The 22294-nt window shown below is 46.1% G+C and overlaps 1 protein-coding gene across 1 annotated transcript in view; it reads left to right on the plus strand.

Moving 5' to 3' along the window:
• The window catches only part of LOC144482148 (NACHT, LRR and PYD domains-containing protein 3-like), a 132167-nt gene that overhangs the window by 19449 nt on the left and 90424 nt on the right, over window positions 1-22294 (plus strand). The window contains exons 3-6 of the mRNA XM_078201369.1: window positions 8315-8410; window positions 14456-14622; window positions 21118-21289; window positions 21374-21439. Of these exons, the coding sequence (XP_078057495.1) occupies window positions 8347-8410; window positions 14456-14622; window positions 21118-21289; window positions 21374-21439 (469 nt within the window). The 5' untranslated portion in view covers window positions 8315-8346. The remainder of the gene's footprint in view (window positions 1-8314; window positions 8411-14455; window positions 14623-21117; window positions 21290-21373; window positions 21440-22294) is intronic.

Here is a 22294-nt window from a genome sequence, read left to right on the forward strand (position 1 = left end):
AATCTCATAACAGCTTTTACCAGAGGGTGAAACTGAGACACACGTTTTATAAACAGGCTCAGCTCAGATGGTCGGTGTCATTTCTACTGAGATAACCAGGAATTGGCTGCAGTGAACTGACAAAGGCAGGACCTGCACAGTGACAGCAAACCCGGTGTGATTGAGGTAGAGTGGCAATGTAGTTTCTGAACTGATTGTGAAGTATCCCTTTCTTCCTCACATTTAAATATGTTTCCTCCCAGGGAGATTATGCTCCTCAGCTCCCCACAGTGAATCCATCCTTTGTGGCAATAGCTATTATCTAACTGTGAGCTCCCGCAGTGAATCCATCCTTTGCAGTTATAGCTATTATCTAACTGTGAGCTCCCGCAGTGAATCCATCCTTTGTGGCTGTCGCTGTTATCTCACTGTGAGCTCAGGCAGTAACTGAGAAACAGTTTATTCAACAGTGGGACCCTCACAGCTCAACTTCTTTCTATTCCTCACCATCCCTCTCATTTTGAATCAGAGGTGATGCGATTAACCAGGGACAGGGTGCACAGGATCTCCACAGACAGAATGACGAGATTGTGGGAGGACCTTCTTGGGGCACAATGTGAGATAATACACTTTGGATTTAAAAGCGACAGATTTGAATCGAGTCGGACATTAATGACAGATGGTCATGCTGAGACTGATTCTTGATACAGAAATCAGTAAATGTTGGATTCAGTTTGAATAAGTTTTTACAGGTCGCTATAATGAGGTTAGTAGGAGCTCAGTGTGTTCCGCTTTGAATTACAGCCACAATGGCTCCAGATGGAGCTGAGCTGTATTGTTTGGTTAATACCTGAGATACAGGGACTGAGCTACTGATAGACTAGTTCAACTGGTTATATTTCTGAGACTAAATCAGCATTGGGTATAATTTAATATGCTGCCCCCATTTGTTGAATTACCTCAACTGATAATTCCTTCTCTGTAAGATCCTGTCAATTCCATTCATTAAAATGATAATAAATCCTGTTAAAGGAAAGAAAGCACTGTTCATGTTCTGAAGGATTGTGTGGTTAGGAAACAAATACCCATTCAGTAACACACAACGGGTTACTTGTGGTACCATCAGGATTGAATTGTGAGATCAAACAGTGCGTTAAACTGGGAGGGGATGGTTTGGGGAGCGGTTCAGAACAGAACCCGACATCCTTCAATGGAATTAGATCAATGATTGAAGGAAGAATACGCAGAGTAAGAAAACTTTAACCTTGTTCTCACAAAAAGCCAGTGCAGACATCGGAGCCTGCTCATTAACATAGAACATAGAACAGTACAGCACAGAACAGGCCCTTCAGCCCACTATGTTGTGCCGAGCTTTATCTGAAACCAAGATCAAGCTATCCCACTCCCTATCATCCTGGTGTGCTCCATGTGCCACTCCAATAACCGCTTAAATGTTCCTAAAGTGTCTGACTCCACTATCACTGCAGGCAGTCCATTCCACACCCCAACCACTCTCTGCGTAAAGAACCTACCTCTGATATCCTTCCTATATCTCCCACCATGAACCCTATAGTTATGCCCCCTTGTAATAGCTCCATCCACCCGAGGAAATAGTCTTTGAACGTTCACTCTATCTATCCCCTTCATCATTTTATAAACCTCTATTAAATCTCCCCGCAGCCTCCTCCGCTCCAGAGAGAACAGCCCTAGCTTCCTCAACCTTTCCTCATAAGACCTACCCTCCAAACCATGCAGCATCCTGGTAAATCTCCTCTGCACTCTTTCCAGCGCTTCCACATCCTTCTTATAGTGAGGTGACCAGAACTGCACACAATATTCCAAATGTGGTCTCACCAAGGTCCTGTACAGTTGCAGCATAACCCCAGGGCTCTTAAACTCCAATCCCCTGTTAATAAAAACTAACACACTATAGGCCTTCTTCACAGCTCTATCCACTTGAGTGGCAACCTTTAGAGATCTGTGGATATGGACCCCAAGATCTCTCTGTTCCTCCACAGTCTTCAGAACCCTACCTTTGGCCCTGTAATCCACATTTAAATTAGTCCTACCAAAATGAATCACCTCACATTTATCAGGGTTAAACTCCATTTGCCATTTTTCAGCGCAGCTTTGCATCCTATCTATGTCTCTTTGCAGCCTACAACAGCCCTCCACCTCATCCACTACTCCACTAATCTTGGTGTCATCAGCAAATTTACTGATCCACCCTTCAGCCCCTTCCTCGAAGTCATTAATAAAAATCACAAAGAGCAGAGGACCAAGCACTGATCCCTGTGGTACACCGCGAGCAACCTGCCTCCAGTCCGAAAATTGAATTTAAAACTATTTTAATATCCATGAAAATAAATAATATCAAGGTGTAGTAATCTTACCAAGGCAGGTTTTCCATCACCAAGCACCCATTTATTTACAGTGGCAGTTGAGTGCCATTCGACTGCTGTAGAGTGTAAATAGGCCCTGAGTCTACAACTGCTGGCCTGAGTGGAGCCAACTGTTTTCAAACCCCCACCGTGCCCGCTGATCTCCATCTGTGGCTCGTCGCTGGCAGTGGCCATGCCTGTGACTGGTACTGACGCCTGTACTGACACAGGTTCCCTATTCCGGTGATGGTTCATCTGTTTCCTGATTATCTTGACCTGCACTTGGACTTTGTACAACATGGGCCCGGTCTTTTCCATTACAATCTTGAGGACCCAATGGATGTCGCCCTTGAAGTTCCTCACATGGACTGGGCCACAGGTCTTAAATGCTCTTTCTGTTTGCACAGGATCCTGGTTCTTCTTCTGGGTCTTCAGTTGGGACTCCACCCTCCCTGCCAGGTTTGGGAAAAGTAAACTTTGTCTTGTTTGAAGCCTCCGTCCCATTAATAATTCCACTGCGGCAATTCCAGTTGTTGTATGAGAGGTTGGCATGTTGTTGAATAGAAATCGCACCAGTTTGGTCTCTATGGACACCGCAGGTTGCTTCTTAATGCCCAGATTAAAAGTCTGCACCATTTGATAATGGGTGATAGGGGGCTGTCCTAATGTGTTTGATGCCATTGGAAAGTATGAAGGTGTGAGAGTCGATGCTTGTGAAGGCAGTGCAATTGCCATTGTCAGAGAGCAGGATTTCAGGTATCCTGTGCGTGCTGAAACTTTGTCGTAGGTTCCCAGTGGTAGCCTGGGAAGTGGTGGAGTTCATCTGATGTATTTCCAACCATTTGGAATGTGCTTCGACCAGGATCAGAAACAGAGAGCCCAAAAAAGGCCCAGCGAAGTCTAACTGGACCGCACCCAGGGCCTAACAGACCACTCCCATGGATGTAGGGAGGCTGAGGGGCAGTTTTTGATTCTCCTGGTCCAACTCGCAGTGTTGAACCAAGTCAATAATACCCGTGTCAAGCCCAGGCCACCATACGTAGCTCCAGGCGAGCATTTCCATCTTTGAAATCTCGGGGGGCTGCGATATCTCGGAGGGCTGCGAAATCTCAGGGTCCTGCAAAATCGTGGGGTGCAGCGATATCCGGCGTGCTGCTAAATCTCGGCGTGCTGTGGTGTAATTCCATAAGGATCCGATATCATTCTGGGTGAGGGACAACTATGTGGAACCCACAGGATGATGCCATCCTCAACACTGAGTTTGTCTTTCCTTCTCCCAGTAGTGTATCATATCGTCTCAGGGCTGCCCACTGAATCGCCCACAGAGGATTATGCTTTGAATTCTCAGGGGACTGGGTCTTTTTGTGTCCAGTCCTGGGTCCCGGCAAAGGCATTGAGGTTAAGGGAAACCATCGCATGTCAAAGTAAGGTCCTATTTGGAGTCAAAATGAATTAGAGGACAAAAGTTACTGTTTAACCTCCAGCTGCATCGCCGCAACCCCCCACCCCCCCACCCCCACCCCACCCCACCCCAGCCCCCAGACCACCTTTGATATGGTCGGACATTCAGGGCCCAACAGGGAAGTTCAATTAGGAATAAACCTCCTGTAATAATTTACTAACCCCAGGATGGAATTCAATTCTATGGGGTTTGCTGGAGCAGTCGCGACCTGGCCTTCGCTTCCACCAAATGGACACTCTTGCCACCCACTCAATAGCCTGGGTGGGACAGCACGGTTGTTTGGAAGACACATTTGTCCCTTTTCATGCATTCCAAAAGCTCCAAAACTTGCCCTTGGATCTTTTCCAGGTTCGCAAAGAGCTCATGTCCCTAAGTTCCTGTGTTGTCCATGTACGCTGCCACCTGAGATTGTGGGGCTGGGTCAGCGGGGGGGGGCGGGGCTGGGTCAGCAGGGGGCGGGACTGGGTCAGCGGGGGGGGGGGGAGGGCTGGGTCAGCGGGGGGGCGGGACTGGGTCAGCGGGGAGGGCTGGGTCAGCGGGGGGGCGGGACTGGGTCAGCGGGGGGGGGGAGGGCTGGGTCAGCGGGGGGGCGGGGCTGGGTCAGCAGGGGGCGGGACTGGGTCAGCAGGGGGCGGGGCTGGGTCAGCAGGGGGCGGGGCTGGGTCAGCGGGGGGGAGGGCTGGGTCAGCGGGGGGGAGGGCTGGGTCAGCGGGGGGGAGGGCTGGGTCAGCGGGGGGGAGGGCTGGGTCAGCAGAGGGGGCGGGGCTGTGTCAGCAGGGGGCGGGGCTGGGTCAGCAGGGGGCGGGGCTGGGTCAGCAGAGGGGGCGGGGCTGGGTCAGCAGGGGGCGGGGTTGGGTCAGCAGGGGGTGGGGCTGGGTCAGCAGAGGGGGCTGGGCTGGGTCAGCAGGGGGTGGGGCTGGGTCAGCGGGGGGCAGGGTCAGCAGGGGGCGGGGCTGGGTCAGCGGGGGGCGGGGCTGGGTCAGCGGGGGGCGGGGCTGGGTCAGCGGGGGGCGGGGCTGGGTCAGCGGGGGGGCGGGGCTGGGTCAGCAGGGGGCGGGGCTGGGTGAGCAGGGAGCGGGGCTGGGTGAGCAGGGGGCGGCAGGGGGCGGGGTTGTGTTGGCAGGGGGCGGGGCTAGGACTGCAGGGGGCCGGGCTGGGACTGCAGGGGGCGGGGCCGCTTTGGCAGGGGGCAGGGCTGGGTCGGCAGGGGGCGGGACCAGGTCGGCGGGGGGCGAGGCTGAGTCAGGGTGTGAGGCCGGGTCGGCGGAGGGCGGGGCTGGTGTGTGGGGCCGGGTCGATGAGCTGACTCACTTTTACATTTCCACAACAGTGTAAGGAGAGGACAGAGACTGAGTTTGAATGGGTTACAACTATCGGGCAAGACAGTGACACAAATAGAGAAAATGCAACAATTTGCATTTGTATAGCACCTTTACCGTAAATGTTATGTCACCAGTGGCTGTGTGTAGAAGGGCAGTACTTTCCCATAATATTCTGCAGTGTATTGACTGGGTCCACTGCCAAGATGCCCACTGCAGTCAACCTGGAAACCACATGGCAGACTGAAGGAGCATCCCTATCAGGAATCAGTGCAATGAGGATTAGCTGTGTTGCCTTGCTGGACTATATATGCAGAGCACTGAGTCTTGCTAAAGATGTGGAGATGCCGGCGTTGGACTGGGGTAAACACAGTAAGAAGTTTAACAACACCAGGTTAAAGTCCAACAGGGGGAATTCAATTCTATGGGGTTTGTTGGAGCAGGCGCGACCTGGCCTTCGCTTCCACCAGATGGACACTCTTGCCACCCACTCAATAGCCTGGGTGCTCCAACAAACCCCATAGAATTGAATTCCCCCTGTTGGACTTTAACCTGGTGTTGTTAAACTTCTTACTGTGTTTACCCCAGTCCAACGCCGGCATCTCCACGTCTTTAGCAAGACTCAGTGCTCTGCTTATATAGTCCAGGCTATTATAGTCCAGCTTATATATTCCCCAAATAAACCTGTTGGACTTTAACCTGGTGTTGTTAAACTTCTATCTTGCTAAAGAGGCAGGAGACTGAGTGAATGTGAGGATGGTGCCTGGGAGAGTGAAGAATTTGCTGTGAGCGGAATGTGTTTTGTTGTTGACCTTGGACTATGTGAAAACCCTCATTTGGGTTAAACTTTGATCTGTATGAGAATCCGCTCTGGTAATCTGATTGTCCATCTTTTACACGGTGTTGAGTCTTTCCCTGGGAATTGATAAGCTGTCCAAGTTTAAATAAGGGTATATTTCGCAGTATTTTACAACCTGGCTCGGGCGAGATTCCGATTCCGGGGCGGGCGAGGCAGTAAAACTCCGGCCATTGTGGGTAAAGTTCGGGTCAAAGACGAGCTCGGTGTTTATTTCCTTTCTTTTCTGTTTTGCTGAGTATCTGAATTCCTTTCAATAAATGTTCATATTTATTATTGGATGTTGATAACTGTGTGAGTTGTTGAAATGAGTGAACTCCACTCTGCCGATCACAATCCCCACTCTCTTTAGACATCAGAGTAGTAAAATGTTCCAAGTCAGTTTCCAAGAGAAAATTCAATGGGAAGCAACGGCCCCGGGACAATTAAAGGAGCAGCTGGGCAGGTGACCAATTTTGGTCATTTTGTTCATCTTTTTAAGGCAAACCTGGGAGGAGGAGGGAAAGGAAAAGCGGCCGAGAGTTTTAGGGAGTGAATTCCAGAGCTCAGGATTTGGTCTCAGTTGTTGACAAATTATCCTCAACATGTCAGATTGGGGAAGTTGGAGGGCAGAGATGTCGCTGGCTTGCAGGGCTGATGAAGCTTACTGTTGTATATTGATAGTATTTTAGTTGTTCCTTATCAGCAGCCTTGCAGCTGAACAAGGGCACTTTAAGTGAGGGATTGCATGACGTCATTGGGATGATCCTGTCTGTCGTTTGCATAGGTAACTGGGCAGTGCAACATTACACCCTATAGTGTTAACTATTCCTGAATAAAGCTCTGAAGTGTTACCCAAACTCGAAACGTTGGCTCTATTCTCTCTCCACAGATGCTGTCAGACCTGCTGAGATTTTCCAGCATTTTCTGTTGATATGGCGTGAATAGGAATGGATGGGCCATGGAGAGATTTGAGCATTTAAAATTGAAATGTTGTCAGGCTGTCAATCGGTGTCAGTGGTGTATAAAGGTGAAGGGAATGAGACTTAGTGCGAGTTAGGATTCAGGAAGCAGAGTTTCAGAGCAGTGAGACTGTAGAGCTCGATATCAGCAGCTTACATGTGGAACCTGCTTCCAGGTTGATGAGAAATAGAAGAGGGCCAATGATAAAGATAATGGTGCGGGAGAGACCAGTGTTACTGATTCACTGGATGGAAAGTAACAGGTAAGAATTGAACCAAGAGCCTTTGATGCATTTCTACTCAGCTGGACGACAAGAGGCAGGAGTTGGAGAAGGTTGACATGGCCAAGCATGTTAAGGGCTGCAGACGGGTGAATGAAGATACTTCATTGACTTTTGTCAGAGTCGGATAGGATAGTATTTGTGATTTTAAGAGGAGTGGTGGCATTGTGACAGGGTATAAACATGACTGCGTGGTGCTATTGCAAAAATGGCCATGGATTTGGGAGGTAACAACATGTTCAATGAGTTTGAAGAGGGAAGTGGAAACTGGAGATGGGACAGTGGCTTGTCAGGGTGAAGGGTGGAGTTTTCAAGGAATCTGATGAGAACGACTGGTATTTTGTGAAACTGCTGTCAAATCTCAGAGTTTTCAAAGTTTATTTATTATTGTCTCAAGTAGGCTTACGTTACATTGTAATGAAGTTACTGTGAAAGTCCCCTAGTCAGCACAAATCTTTCTGAATGTGTAAGGAAACCGGAGCATCTGGAGGAAACCCTTGCAGATGCTGGGAGAACATAGAATCCCAATAGTGTAGAAAGGAGGCCATTCGGCCCATCGACAATAATCCCACCCTGGCCCTATCCCCATAGCCTCACATATTTCCCCTGCTAATCCTCCTGACACTATGGGGCAATTTAGCATGGCAATCTGCCTAACCCGGACATCTTTCGGACTGTGTGAGGAAACTGGAGCACCCGGAGGAAACCCACACAGACACGGGGAGAATGTGTAAACTCCACACTGTCACCCGAGGTTGGAACTGAACCCGGGTCCCTGGCGCTGTGAGCACTGTGCCACCGTGCCGTCCAGGCAGCCGTAAATTGTACCGATTTACAGGTTCTCAATAAATCTATCCTGCGCATCTTTGGAGTGCAGACGGTGCAGTGACCCAAGCCAGGAATTGAACCCGGGTCCCTGGTGCTGTGAGGCAGCAGTGCTAACCACTGCGCCGCTAAGACTACTACTAATATTGCGGTAACATGTGAGATTGTAATATTCTGAAATATATCTTACACACCAGTAAAGATCTCAGCCCTCTGCTTCTGATTTTGTATTAACATCTGACCCTGACATTGATATTATCCTCATTACAGAGTCTCAGAATCCGGAAACATCTGTCAATATCATGGCTGAAGGTTCAAACAAGGGAGAATATCCAATGTCTTCAACAAGAATTGGCATGGACACAGGTAGGATCACAAAAAAATACAAATATCATTCCTATCCTGCCTGCAGCTCACACCGGAAGAGGGAACGGGACAGGGACTGAGTAGAAAGTTGGAGTGAGTGACCATCTGGAGCAGGTTTAACCAAGGTTTGGCCCGGGGGCTGGGTGTGACCCGTGAAGCTCCTCTACATGGTCCCAGAGAACATTTTCAAATTATTGTCAAACAACTGAGTTCCAATTCAAATTCAGAGCTTGTTTCTCTACTCCATTTGCTGCTGATAGGCCGACTAGTGAGAGCATCAGCAGCTAACGAAGGAGAGAAACAATCTATGATTGGTGGAGCAGTGAACAGTGTGCTGAAGGCTGGTGTTGGGCAGGCGCGGCGGGGCCGGGTGGATAAACTCACTGAGCTATTCGTGTTTAGAAATCCACATTCCCATCTATCCTCAATAACACTTGGCTCACTTGCATCACAAAAATTCATCCACCTCCGATTTAAAGTATTTAATTACCCGCCACCTCCAACCTCTTCTGAGGCAGAGAGTTCCAGAGGGCCACATCAGCTCTGAGTGAAAAAATCTCTTAATCTTTGACCTAAAAAGGCAGATCCTAATGATAAAACAGTGCCCCCGAGTTCTGGACTTCCCCACAAGATTCAAAATCCTTTTCATGTCCTTGTTGTGAATATTGTTCAGCATCTTAAATACTTCAGTTAAGTCACTGCTCACTTTTCTGAACTCTGGTGGAAACAATCCCAGTTTATGCAACGTTTCTTCATAACACAACCTGCTCATTCTGGGAATCACCTCTTCTGAATCGCCTCGAATGCATTTACATCCTTTCCTTAAATAAGGAGCCCAAAAACCGCATGCAATTTTCGAGATGTGGTCTTACCAATGCCCTGTATGACTAAGGCATAATATCCTTTTGGAGTTAAATTCCCTTCGTAATGAAGGAGAACATTCCATTAGCCTTCATTATTTGCTGCACGTGCATATTAACTTCTTGTAACTCATGTCTGCAGCTCTGAATTTTGCAACCGTTCTCCTGTTTAATAATACTCTGCTTTCTTATTCTTCCTGCCAAAACAAACAACTCCGCATTTTCCCACATAATACTCCACCTGCCAGATGTTCCCCACTCACTCAATTATACGCAACCTCCTTTGGTGGAATTTTCCCGTGCTGCCTGCCACAGGAATCGGAGCAGGCAGGACATGGATCATGCAAAGGTCCATTGAACTCAGGCGGGATTTTCCGGCATTGGGGCGAGCATGGCAGGAAAATCCTTCACAACATACTTTCCCACCAATCTTTGTCTCTTCTGTAAATTTAGCCGTGATGCCTTCACTTCATTTATTGCATGATCTGAATTGTATCAAGTTGAGGCCCCAGAACAGACCCCTGCGGGACTCCACTTGTCTCATCCTGCCAATCAGAAAAACACCCATTCATAAATATTCTATGTTTTCTGCCAGCCAATCTTCTGTCAATACTAATATGTTACCCCCTAAACTGTGAGCTTTTATTTTCTGCGAAGCATTGACATGACACCTTCGCAAATGGCCTCTGGAAATCCAAGTGCAGCGTGTCTGCAGGCTCTGCTTTATCTAAAGAGCACATTACTCCTTCATAGAATTCCAATGAATCAGCTCAACACAACTTCCTTTGCACAAAACCACAAAATTTCCTTGAATTTTTCAAGTACCCGGCTACAATCTTCTTAATGATCCATTTGTACACCTTACCCACAACAGGCGTCAAACTAGCTGGCCTATCGTTTCCTGTTTTCTGCCTCCATCTTTTATTGAATACACAGGTTAAATTTACTGGTCCTTCACCCTGATGGAAACTTTCCAGAAGCTAGGGAATTGTAGGAAATTAACAGCAGCACATCTACTACCTCATTAGCCTCCTCTTTAAGATCCTGGGATGAAATCCATCAGGACCTGGAAAGTTGTCAGTCCATAGTTCCTGCAGTTTGCTCAGTACCAATCCTCCTAGTGACTGTAACTTCATCAAGTTCCGCTCTCTGTTCAACCTCTTGATTTAAAGCTGTTACTGAATGGTTTTCATACCCTCCAGAGTGAAGAAAACAGCAAAATATTTGTTCACTTCATCTGCTATTTCATTATTATCTTCTATTATCTCCCAATTCTCACTTTACACAGGACCAGCACCCACAGTACCTGCTCTTTTCTTACTTAAATAATTATAAAAACTCTTGCTGACTGTTTTCACTGTCTTTAATCTGCTATCTGTTTAAGTTTAGAATAAAAGTCTCAGACCCACTGTTCTCCCTGAAACTGGCACTGGGCAGGAAACGTTCTTTTGCACTCTTGCTCTTTGCATCAGTGAACAGTGTCAATCCCCCTCACTATATTCTCCTGGAACAAAGTGTCAATCCCCCTCACGGTATTCTCCTGGAACAAAGTGTCAATCCCCCTCACTATATTCTCCTGGAACAAAGTGTCAGTCCCCCTCACTATAGTCTCCCGGAACAAAGTGTCAATCCCCCTCACTATAATCTCCTGGAACAAAGTGTCAATCCCCCTCACTATATTCTCCTGGAACAAAGTGTCAATCGCCCTCACTATATTCTCCTGGAACAAAGTGTCAATCGCCCTCGCTATATTCTCCTGGAATAAAGCATCAATCGCCCTCACTATATTCTCCTGGAACAAAGTGTCAATCGCCCTCACTATAATCTCCAGGAACAAAGTGTCAATCCCCCTCGCTATATTCTCCTGGAACAATGTGTCAATCCCCCTCACTATAATCTCCTGGAACAAAGTGTCAATCCCCCTCACTATATTCTCCTGGAACAAAGTGTCAATCCCCCTCACTATAATCTCCTGGAACAAAGTGTCAATCCCCCTGACTATATTCTCCTGGAACAAAGTGTCAACCCCCCTCACTATAATCTCCTGGAACAAAGTGTCAATCCCCCTCACTATAATCTCCTGGAACAAAGTGTCAATCCCCCTGACTATATTCTCCTGGAACAAAGTGTCAATCCCCCTCACTATATTCTCCTGGAACAAAGTGTCAATCCCCCTCACTATAATCTCCTGGAACAAAGTGTCAATCCCCCTGACTATATTCTCCTGGAACAAAGTGTCAATCCCCCTCACTATAATCTCCTGGAACAATGTGTCAATCCCCTCGCTATATTCTCCTGGAACAAAGTGTCAATCCCCCTGACTATATTCTCCTGGAACAAAGTGTCAATCCCCCTCACTATATTCTCCTGGAACAAAGTGTCAATCCCCCTCACTATAATCTCCTGGAACAAAGTGTCAATCCCCCTCACTATATTCTCCTGGAACAAAGTGTCAATCCCCCTCACTATAATCTCCTGGAACAAAGTGTCAATCCCCTCGCTATATTCTCCTGGAACAAAGTGTCAATCGCCCTCACTATAATCTCCAGGAACAAAGTGTCAATCCCCCTCACTATAATCTCCTGGAACAAAGTGTCAATCCCCCTCACTATATTCTCCTGGAACAAAGTGTCAATCCCCCTCACTATAATCTCCTGGAACAAAGTGTCAATCCCCCTCGCTATATTCTCCTGGAACAAAGTGTCCAGCTATTTATTTCTCTGCCTGATGGTGCACGTTGCCTGCAGTTCGGCTTCCAGATCAATAATCCTGATCCGGATTTCCTCCAGCTGCTTACACTTTCTGCAGACATGTTTGTCAGGAATCGCCAATCCACCGAATCCGCACATTTCTGGAGTGTCGGAGGAAATCGGAGCACCTGGAGAAAACCCACGCAGACAGGGGGGGAATGTGCAAACTCCACACAGGCAGTGACCCAAGCCAGGATTTGAACCCGGGACCCTGGCGCTGTGAGGCAGCAGTGCTTGCCGCTGTACCACTGTGCCACAGGAGTTCCAGGATTTTGACCAAGTAACAGGGAGTGAGGCAGGCTATAATTCCAAGTCAGGATATATAGCTTGGAGGGGACCTTCAGGTGGTGTGTTCCCAGGCCTCCGCTGCCATACCAGGTGATCAAGGTCGTGGTTTTGGAAAATGCTATCTAAAGATATGGAACAGTGATTAGCATTGCTAACACAGCGCCACAGACCCAAGTTCGATTACAGCCTTGGGTGACTGTGCGGAGGTTGCATGTTGTCCCCGTGTATGTGTGGGTTTCCTCTGGATGTTCTGGTTTCATCCCACACTCCAAAGATGTGCTGGTTGGGTAGATTTGTCATGTTAAATTGCACCTCAGTATCCAAAGATATTTAGGTTAGATGGATTAGATGTGTGAGATGACAGGGATAGGGCAGGGCAGTCGTCCAAGGGAGTATGCTCTTGTGAAGAGTTAGTGCAGACTCAATGGGTTGAATAAGCTCCTTCTGTGCTGTTGGGGTTCTATGGTTCGATGGATCATTGGTGAGTTGCTGCAACACATCTTGTGGATGCCACATGTTGCTTTGGTTGAGGAGGGAATGCATGTGCTTCGATTCTCTCTTGTTAGACATCATAATTCCTTGGCACTTGTGTGGCACAAATGTTACATGCCACCTCCACTTGGCAGCCAATTCAGCATTACCATCATTGGCCATTATTGATATTTTGGGGATTGTTTTTCACCAGGGTGACCAACCATCCCAGATTTTTGGGACCGTCTTATGTATGAACCCTGTGTCTCTGGGCTGTCTCTTGCTCGGAAGCTTGTTGTCCTGTAACTTGTGTTTCAAATTCAGCACATGCATTGTGTGTGTTAGCCGAGGTGCAGCCCTTCTGGCAGGTAGCTCTGACACGTCTGGGAGTGACCTCCCCATCCCCCTACACCTGCCCCAGCACGAGAGATTTGGAAGCACCCTCTCCCCACCTCCTCCACCCTCATTCTGATACCAAAGCTATTTCCTTACCTCATAGTTGGTCACCTTGACCAGAAACTGATCAGCTATATAAATGCTGTAGCAACAAGAGCAGGTTGGAGGCTGCGCATTCTGCGGAAAGTTAGTCAGCTTCTGTCTCCTTCGAGTCAACAATCCACAAAGTACAATGTTTTAAAAAAGTTTTTCTTTGTGTCATAAGTCAGCTTACATTAACACTGCAATGAAGTTACTGTGAAAATTCCCTGCTCGCCACAGTCTGGCATCTGTTCAGGTACACTGAGGGACAATGTAGCATGGACAATGCACCTAACCAGCACGTCTTTCAGACTGTGGGAGGAAATCGAAGCACCCAGAAGAAACGCACACAGACACGGGGAGAACGTGCAGACTCCGAACGTGCAGACTCCGCACAATCACCCAAGCTGGGAATCGAACCTGGGTCCCTGGCACTGTGATGCAGGAGTGCTCTCCACTGTGTTGCCCAAGTAAGGTGTAATGGAAAACTTGCAACTTGCCTGATAACTGTGACTTCACAAGCACACAAGAAGTTCTACACCACTTAGGAGAATGTAGCCCACCTGATCAGCAGCCCATCCACCACAGAAGTGCCTTTGCCACCAATGCACAAAGATAGCAATATGCATCATTTACAGGATGGACTGCAGCAACTCACCAAATCGCCTTTAACAACAATTTCCAATCCTGCGATTTCTGCCCAACCAGAAAGACAATGACAGCAGAAAGATGGGAAGATCACTCTCACTAATTACAGACTCCCTCCAATCCACACAACACCCTCACTTCGAAGAAGACCTTCACTGTCACTGGATAGAGAGCCTGTCAATACCTTTCGAGCAGCACTGAGTGTACAGACACCAGGAACATTGCAGCGGTTCAAGAAAGTGTCTCACCAGCTTTCCAATGGCAATTAAGGATTCACAACAAACTGCCCTTGCCAGGAACCCTCACATCCAGTGACTGATTTTTTAAAATATTGAATTTATTTTTGAAATTGGTAGTCTCTTGTGAACCATGGGTACTAATGGGTCTGGGGCAAAGGTGGTTATTGGGAGTCAGGTCAAATATGTTATTGCTGAATGTTTCTGTATTCCCACAGGTGTTTGATACTGTGGCTCACGAGCCTTCAGTTGCTTCCTGTCAAGGGAAGTTTCATTGACAGAAATGTGTTTATTTTTCTCCATTTGTGTTTACAGATCCGAACTCCGCAATCACTCAGTTCCTGACAAAGTGTGATGATTACCAACTGTTCCAGCTGACAAAATTCTACCGGGATAGGCTGGAGCAGGCGATTGAAGGAGGAGTGGATGGGGTCAGCTTATCGTTAACATACGAGAGGATTTTCACTGGACAAGAACATCGGGTAAGTGGGAGGGATGAGTTCAGGATGTATTAACAAATGATGACGAAAGAGCTGGTTCTGTCTACATCATCTTCTAGCAGACAAGGAATCAGATGCTGCACTGATAATGAAGTTATTGACCAGTACAAATCCTGTTATTAGTCTGCACCAGACTCAGGCATGAGATGAGGATGGCCTCAAGGGTGGACAGCTTTGGGAACCTAAAGCCACCAGTTTCTTCTCAGCATGCACAACTTACCCCACACGGGTACAACAGCAGAGTGGCTATGTTACTGGATGAACAAACTGAGATCTTAACTCCTAATCCAGAGACGCAAAGTTCAATCTCATTGTTTGAGAATTTAGAACATAGAACGTAGAAAAAATAATACAGCACAAACAGGCCCTTCGGCCCACAAGTTGCGCCGGTCATGTCCCTACCTACCTAGGCTTATATATAGGCTTACCTATGACCCTCAATCCTATTAAGTCCCATGTACTCATCCAGAAGTCTCTTAAAATACCCTATCGAGTTTGCCTCCACCACCACTGACGGCAGCCGATTCCACTCACCCACCACCCTCTGAGTGAAAAACTTACCCCTGACATCTCCTCTGTACCTACTCCCCAGCACCTTAAATCTGTGTCCTCTCGTAGCAGCCATTTCAGCCCTGGGAAAAAGCCTCCGAGAATCCACCCGATCTATACCTCTCAACATCTTGTACACCTCTGTCAGGTCACCTCTCATCCTTCGTCTCTCCAAGGAGAAAAGACCGAGCTCCCTCAGCCTATCCTCATAAGGCATACCAACCAATCCAGGCAACATCCTTGTAAATCTTCTCTGCACCCTTTCAATCTTTTCCACATCCCTCCTGTCATGAGGCGACCAGAACTGAGCACAGTACTCCAAGTGGGGTCTGACGAGCGTCTTATAAAGCTGCATCATTATCTCCCGACTCCGAAACTAAATCCTCGATTGATGAAGGCCAGCACACCATACGCCTTCTTAACCACCTCCTCTACCTGCGAGGCCGATTTAAGAGTCCTATGGACCCGGACCCCAAGGTCCTTCTGATCCTCTACACTGCTAAGAGTCTTACCCTTGATATTATACACTTTCATCCCATTTGACCTGCCAAAATTGACCACTACAGATTTATCCAGGTTGAACTCCATCTGCCACTTCTCCGCCCAGTTTTGCATCCTATCTATGTCACGCTGCAGCTTCTGACATCCCCCCAACCTATCCACAACACCACCAACCTTCGTGTCGTCGGCAAACTTACCAACCCACCCCCCCATTTCCTCATCCAGGTCATTTATGAAAATGACAAACAGCAAGGGTCCCAGAACAGATCCCTGGGGCACTCTAGTGGTGACCCACCTCCATTCTGAAAAAGACCCGTCTAAAACCACTCTCTGCCTTCTGCAGGCAAGCCAGTTGTGAATCCACAAGGCAACAGCCCCTTGGATCCCATGCCCTCTCACTTTCTCGTGAAGTCTTGCATGGGGGACCTTATCGAACGCCTTGCTGAAGTTCATGTAGACCACATCTACCGCTTTTCCTTCGTCAAAGTGTTTAGTCACATTTTCAAAGAACTCCACCAGGCTCGTAAGGCACGATTTGCCTTTGACAAAGCCGTGCAAGCTACTTTTGAGCATACTAAACTTCTCTAAATGTTCATAAATCCTGTCCCTCAGGATCGTCTCCAACAACTTACCAACCACTGAGGTTAGACTCACCGGTCGGTAATTTCCTGGGCTATCACTATTCCCTTTCTTGAATATAGGAACCACATCCGCAATCCTCCAATCCTCCGGAACCTCTCCCGTCTCCATCGACGACACAAAGATCATCACCAGAGGCTCTACAATCTCTTCCCGCGCCTCCCACAGTAACCTGGGGTACATCCCATCCGGTCCCGGCGACTTATCTATCTTGATGCTATTCAAAATTTCCAACACATCCTCTTTCTTAATGTCCACATACTCAATCTTTTCAGTCTGCCTCAATCCTGTGGTACAACGACCCAGGTCTTTTTCCACCGTGAATGCTGAGGAAAAGTATTCATTAAGCACCTCTGCTATTTCTTCCGGTTCTGTACAGACTTTCTCACCTTCACCTTTTATAGGTACTATTCCTTCACATCTCATCCTTTTACTCTTCACATATTTATAGAACACCTGAGGGTTCTCCTTAATCTTACCTGCCAATCCTTCTCCTGACCCCTTCTGGCTCTCCTAATTTCTTTCTTAAGTCCCTTCCTACAAGCCGTCTACTCATCTAGATCCCCATCATCGCCTAGCTCTCTGATCCTTTTGTATACTTACCTTTTCTTTCTCACTGGGTTCAGCGCAGCTTTTGTGCACCACGGTTCCCGTAACCTACCAACACCTCCCTGTCTCATCGGAACGTTGTCATGCAGAACTCCAGACAAACATTCCTTGAAAATCTGTCACCTTACTTCCTTGAGAATGCCTCCTTCCAATTTACGCCTCTAATCTCCTGCCTGATGGCTTCATATTTCCCCTTACTCCAGAATGAACTAAGCTAATTAAATAAGATTAGACTGTCTACAAAACCAATCTGCTTCACTAAGGGAAGGAGACATGCTGCCCTTACTCAGCCTGGCCTGTATGTGGCTCCAGACACACAGTAACACAGTTGACTCTTCACTGACCTCTGAAAAGGTCTAGAAAACAAGGCAAACTAACTACAGTCAGGTATAATAAACTAAACTGGGTGCACCACGCTGGACTGGATTCGCTAACATGGCCCAGTCGACCCTGCAAAGTCCTCACTAACATTTATGGACTTTCAGCACATTTTGCAGAACCCATTCCACAGATATGTGAAGCTATAACCTGCCATCAATATGATCCTGTAACTATGATGATCAAACAAGGTCCCAGACTCCTCCCCTACTGTTCCTGGATCTGTATGTTCCCACCAGATGGATCTGCCAGAAATTACAGCCCAGTGGTATTGTATAAACGTGGAGAGTCCTCAATATTATCTTTGGACCCCACAAAATCTTATGTCCTGAGGTCAAATATAGACAAGAAAACCTCCTCCTGATCACTGCCTTCCTTCAGTTGATGAAAATGGACTTTTCCATGTCAATATGATTAAAAAAAGAACAGGCACAAAATTTACTCATGGGGCTGGCAGGGCACGGCGGTGGAGAGGGGGCTTAATTTCTCCAGTCAAGCCTGTCTCAGTAGCACGATTACTGACTGAACTTCCCAAGTTTTGAAAGTCAGATCAGCCAGAATGAGCTTGTGGCTCTTGGCAAGTGAACGTGGAAAATCCTAGTTTTGTTCTCATCCATCTGACAGTCGCAAATGCACCAATCCATGACAGTATCAGTAAGACTTACCGCACAGTCCTTGGTGGAGATGAAGTACTGTCTTCAAACTGACAAGTGGTTCTGCTGTTTGCGATGTTATCCCCGTGCTAAATGTAATAGATATTGAATAGATCGACTGTTTCTAAACTGACAGTTGGCCATCAGTCACAGTATTGTATTTCCCCACAATCTATTAGATAATAGCATGGCACACTCACACACCACCATTACAATCAAACCAGAGGCTCGGTCCTGGTTCAATGAGTTGCGTTGGAGAGCATTGCAGGAACAGCATCAGGAATATATAAAAATGATGTGGCAACCTGGTGAATCTACAACTAGCCACAATGGTATAGAGAGAGAAGCAACTTGAGCCTCAACTAACAGCATAAAGCTTTGCAGTCCTGCCATGTCAGTCATATGATGTTAGATAATTAGACAACAAATGTGTAGGGGGGATTCCACAAACATTAACATCAGAAACAGCAGATCCCAGCTCGTGGCTGACAAGACTGAAGCATCCACAACCACCCTCAGCCATAAGTGTTCACTGATAATTCATCTCAGCCTCCTCCTGAGATCCCCATCATCACAGAAACTGGTCTTCAGCCAAATGAATTCCCTCCACATGATATAAAGGAATGACTGAGGGCATGATGTGCAGAGACACCGACAGCATCCTGGCTGTAATGCTGTAGGTTCGTGCTCCAGGACTAGTCACACTGTGAGCCAAGCTGTTCACCCCAGCTAAAGCATTGGCATTTACCCACCAATATGGAAAAAAATCCCAGGAAAGTCCATGGTAAAAAGAGCAAATGCAATCGAGTTATTACCATTTTATTCGTCTACTTACAGTTATCAAAACAATGGAAGGTATATCGACAGTGTTTTGAAGTGGTATTTGCTCAGCAATTACCTGCTCGCAGATACTGAGTTTGCACTCTGCTCCAGAGCTCCTTTGGTTCAGACATGGTTAAAAGAATTACAGAGGAGAGGTGATAGTGCCGATCGTTCACATCAAGACAGCGTTTTAAATTGTGTAGCATCAAAGAGTTTTGGAAAAATTGGACTCAGTGGAAAACAGCAATCATATCACCCCTCAAACTTTTATTTTCCAGTGAGGACATGTTCACTTTACACACTGGCTCCCACTCACCCCCACCATTGTCTCACAGGTTCGAGTTGTTCCCATCTGAAGCTACAATAAGCTTGTTGTACTGAGGGAAACACAACTGAATGTAATATTCTGAATGTGATCACACCAATGTTTTTAGGAAGGCACAGGAGTATCTCAGTTTCTTGGTTCAATGTTACCCTTTTAATACATCGCAACATTAAGTTTACTCCCAAAGTAACACAGAGAATGGCATTAATAATCATTTAATTTCAGAATTTTATAGAATAGAAGCTGGAAAAAAGGACACAATGTGGATAACACTGCGAATATTGTGAATCTGAAACAATATGGAAAGGTGACAATAGATCTGTCGGTATCTGTACAAAGAACAGGGGAACAGTTCAGGTTTAACTCTCATGTGGACTGGCAGAAAAAAGGCAAGAGTTTGAGTGGGACTGGAGAGACCAGAGGAAAAAGTCAGGATGTAGCGGAAAAGGAGTGAACTGTTCAGTATTGCTGTAACAAAAGCTGGTCTAGCCAGCGATGCCCACATCATTGTCTGTTTCCCTCACAGACTCCATCTCCAAACCACTTGATTGTATTCCTCTCCCAGCCTCTGACTGAGACCTAGCCAGACTATCTGTGATTTCAGCATTCAGTATCAAGCAGAACTCCATTTCCTGCACAATTGCCAGTGCAGAAATATCCTTATTGTCTGCACGTAACACTGCAAGTCTGTACCCCTACCTCAGCACAGCGCCTGCTGAATCCTGTTCCATGTCTTTGTTCACCCCAGATTCAGCTGTTCCAATGTTCTGCTACATTGCGTCTTATCTTCAGCTACTCAGATTCTGCTGCCTTTACTGTGCTCCCACTAGACTCCAGATAACACTGTGTGCTCATAAACCTGTAATGGCCCCCAGTCCTCAGATGCCTTTGCTTTAAAATGTCCATTCTTCTATTTGACCTGAGTCAATGAATTTGAACCTTTCCTTTCTTGTAAACTCCAGTCTGAAATTCTCCATTGCTCTGACTCTGACATTCTGCGGCAGGCTCTCCTTCACACCCCGCAATAGTAGCTAAATATTATCTGTCAAAAATTATCTAACTCCTCAATCGTCCTTACTGAGCTTTCATACGTACTAGTATTTTTTTTTAAAGTTCTGTCTCTGGCATTTGAATTACTGTGCAGAAATGATTAAGTGATTAGATTTTTCGCCATTATTATTAGCTCATTTCCCTGACATAAAGCATCAGTCGGTATTTGGATTACTCAATGGTACTTTATCAGTCAAATTTCATTTTAAAATTCCTGCTACTTAAATAACTTGATGATCAGAATAATCATTTTTCTGCCATCTGAGTTCTGATTTGCCGCTGTTTTATTTGCATACACATGGGGAACAGGGATAGACCATTTAGTTCCTCGATACTGTCCCGCTGTTAAATAACATTGCGGCTTATTTAATAGTACCCTCAAATCTGCATTCCCCCCCCATTCCCTATAACATATCAGCCCCTTGATATCAAAAGTCCATCTACCTCTCTCTTAGAAACATTCAAAGACTCTGCTTCCACCATTTTTTTCAGGAAGAGGGTTCCAAAGACTCTTGACCATCTCAGAGAAAATAGACTTTTCCTCATCACCTCCGGATTTCTGAGTAAATCACACAGTGAGGCAGCAGGATTGAGGTTTCAGAGAAAAGTGGGTCAAATTATTCATCATGAACCTGATATCATGGCAGACACTGAGAGACAAGCAAACAATTACATTAAAATGCTGCAGATTCTCAGTGATCCCTCACTCTCTGCAAATATATTTTTGATTCTAGTTCAGTTGATTCACATTTGTTTATCGTTAATGACTGCAATGAGATGTGAAGATAATTTTCAGTCCGTGTTCGTTATGGATCAGGACCCGGCCCAGTGACTGATTTCTGAGCTGAAAGCAACTGGGAAATCCCATCACTGAGCAGGTCCTTTCCATCCCATTCTCAGTGTTTATCTTTCACTCTGCGTCTCATTATTCTTCATTACTATTCTTCATAGAAAGTCACTGAGCTCGTGGATAAGGGAAACCGGGTAGACAGTTCCAAACTTCTGCTCAATCTGGTGATGGAAAAAGGATCTCGGGCTCGAAGGGTGATGTGGGAATCCTTTGTGAAAATGCGTCACGGAGTCCCAAAACTGGATAAAATACTGAAAGAAATACAGGAGCGTGGTATGGTAAAATCACAGTGAATTCAATTTCCCATTTAAACACTGTCGATATCACTGATTTGATTTCATGAATTTATTTAAACAGGTTCTGATGCATTCGATGACATGAACATTGCACAAGGTTTATCTGAATTGCCCAGTCGCCTGAAAGGTAAGAGATGAAATGGAGATTATAAACTATTTAACTTCTGAGAATCTGAATGATTGATTACAACCTTTGTTTAAGAGGTTGTGAAAATCTGGGAATTGGAAAGTTAAAGGCTGGGGTAACTGGGCTGAACATGATTGGGGTTTGTCACTGTTCCTCAACTATACAGAGATTCATTCCAGTACACAGGATTTCTCTTGTAATCATTGCATTTTTTTCTCTTAATTAAATTGCTGATTGCTATTATTTTGGAAGTCTTGTGTACACCTTGCAGAATCCCACTACCCTGTAAATCTCAGCATGAACCTTATAGAAACACAGTAACAGAGAAAATGGTTGCGGGGTAGGCCATTTGCCCACTTCCTCCACACAGCTCACCCTCCCACCTACTTTTGTGTAGTCTGCACGTTTGGAGAGATTAGATTTAATTCATCCGTCTAAATCATTAATATATATCATGAATAAGTGGTCTTGTGGTAATTGATATCAGCCTTTTAATTGATCACAACTTTATCTTTCAAGTAATTGGACCAAGTCACGGAATTCTCTTAACAGCTGTTTTAATCATCTGTATAGTGACGACTCTGGAAAGTCACAGGTCACAGTCTGTAATGAATCAGAATACAGAATTCCTACATATATAAACAATTATAGTTTCAAATTCAGTCACAGGTAATTAGCATATACCAATCACATTTTAGGAGTTACCTCAATCCACTCAGTTATTGATTAAACTTGCATCATTCAGATATTAAAACCAATCACAGTCACCTTAAGCTACTGGTCTTAGTGCTTCTCTTTGAAAACTTCGATAAGAACTTTTTTTTCATAGCAGCTTATGTGACATTAACCCTTTCA

This window comes from Mustelus asterias, assembly GCF_964213995.1.
Source record: "Mustelus asterias chromosome 26 unlocalized genomic scaffold, sMusAst1.hap1.1 SUPER_26_unloc_35, whole genome shotgun sequence".
Classification (NCBI taxonomy): domain Eukaryota; kingdom Metazoa; phylum Chordata; class Chondrichthyes; order Carcharhiniformes; family Triakidae; genus Mustelus; species Mustelus asterias.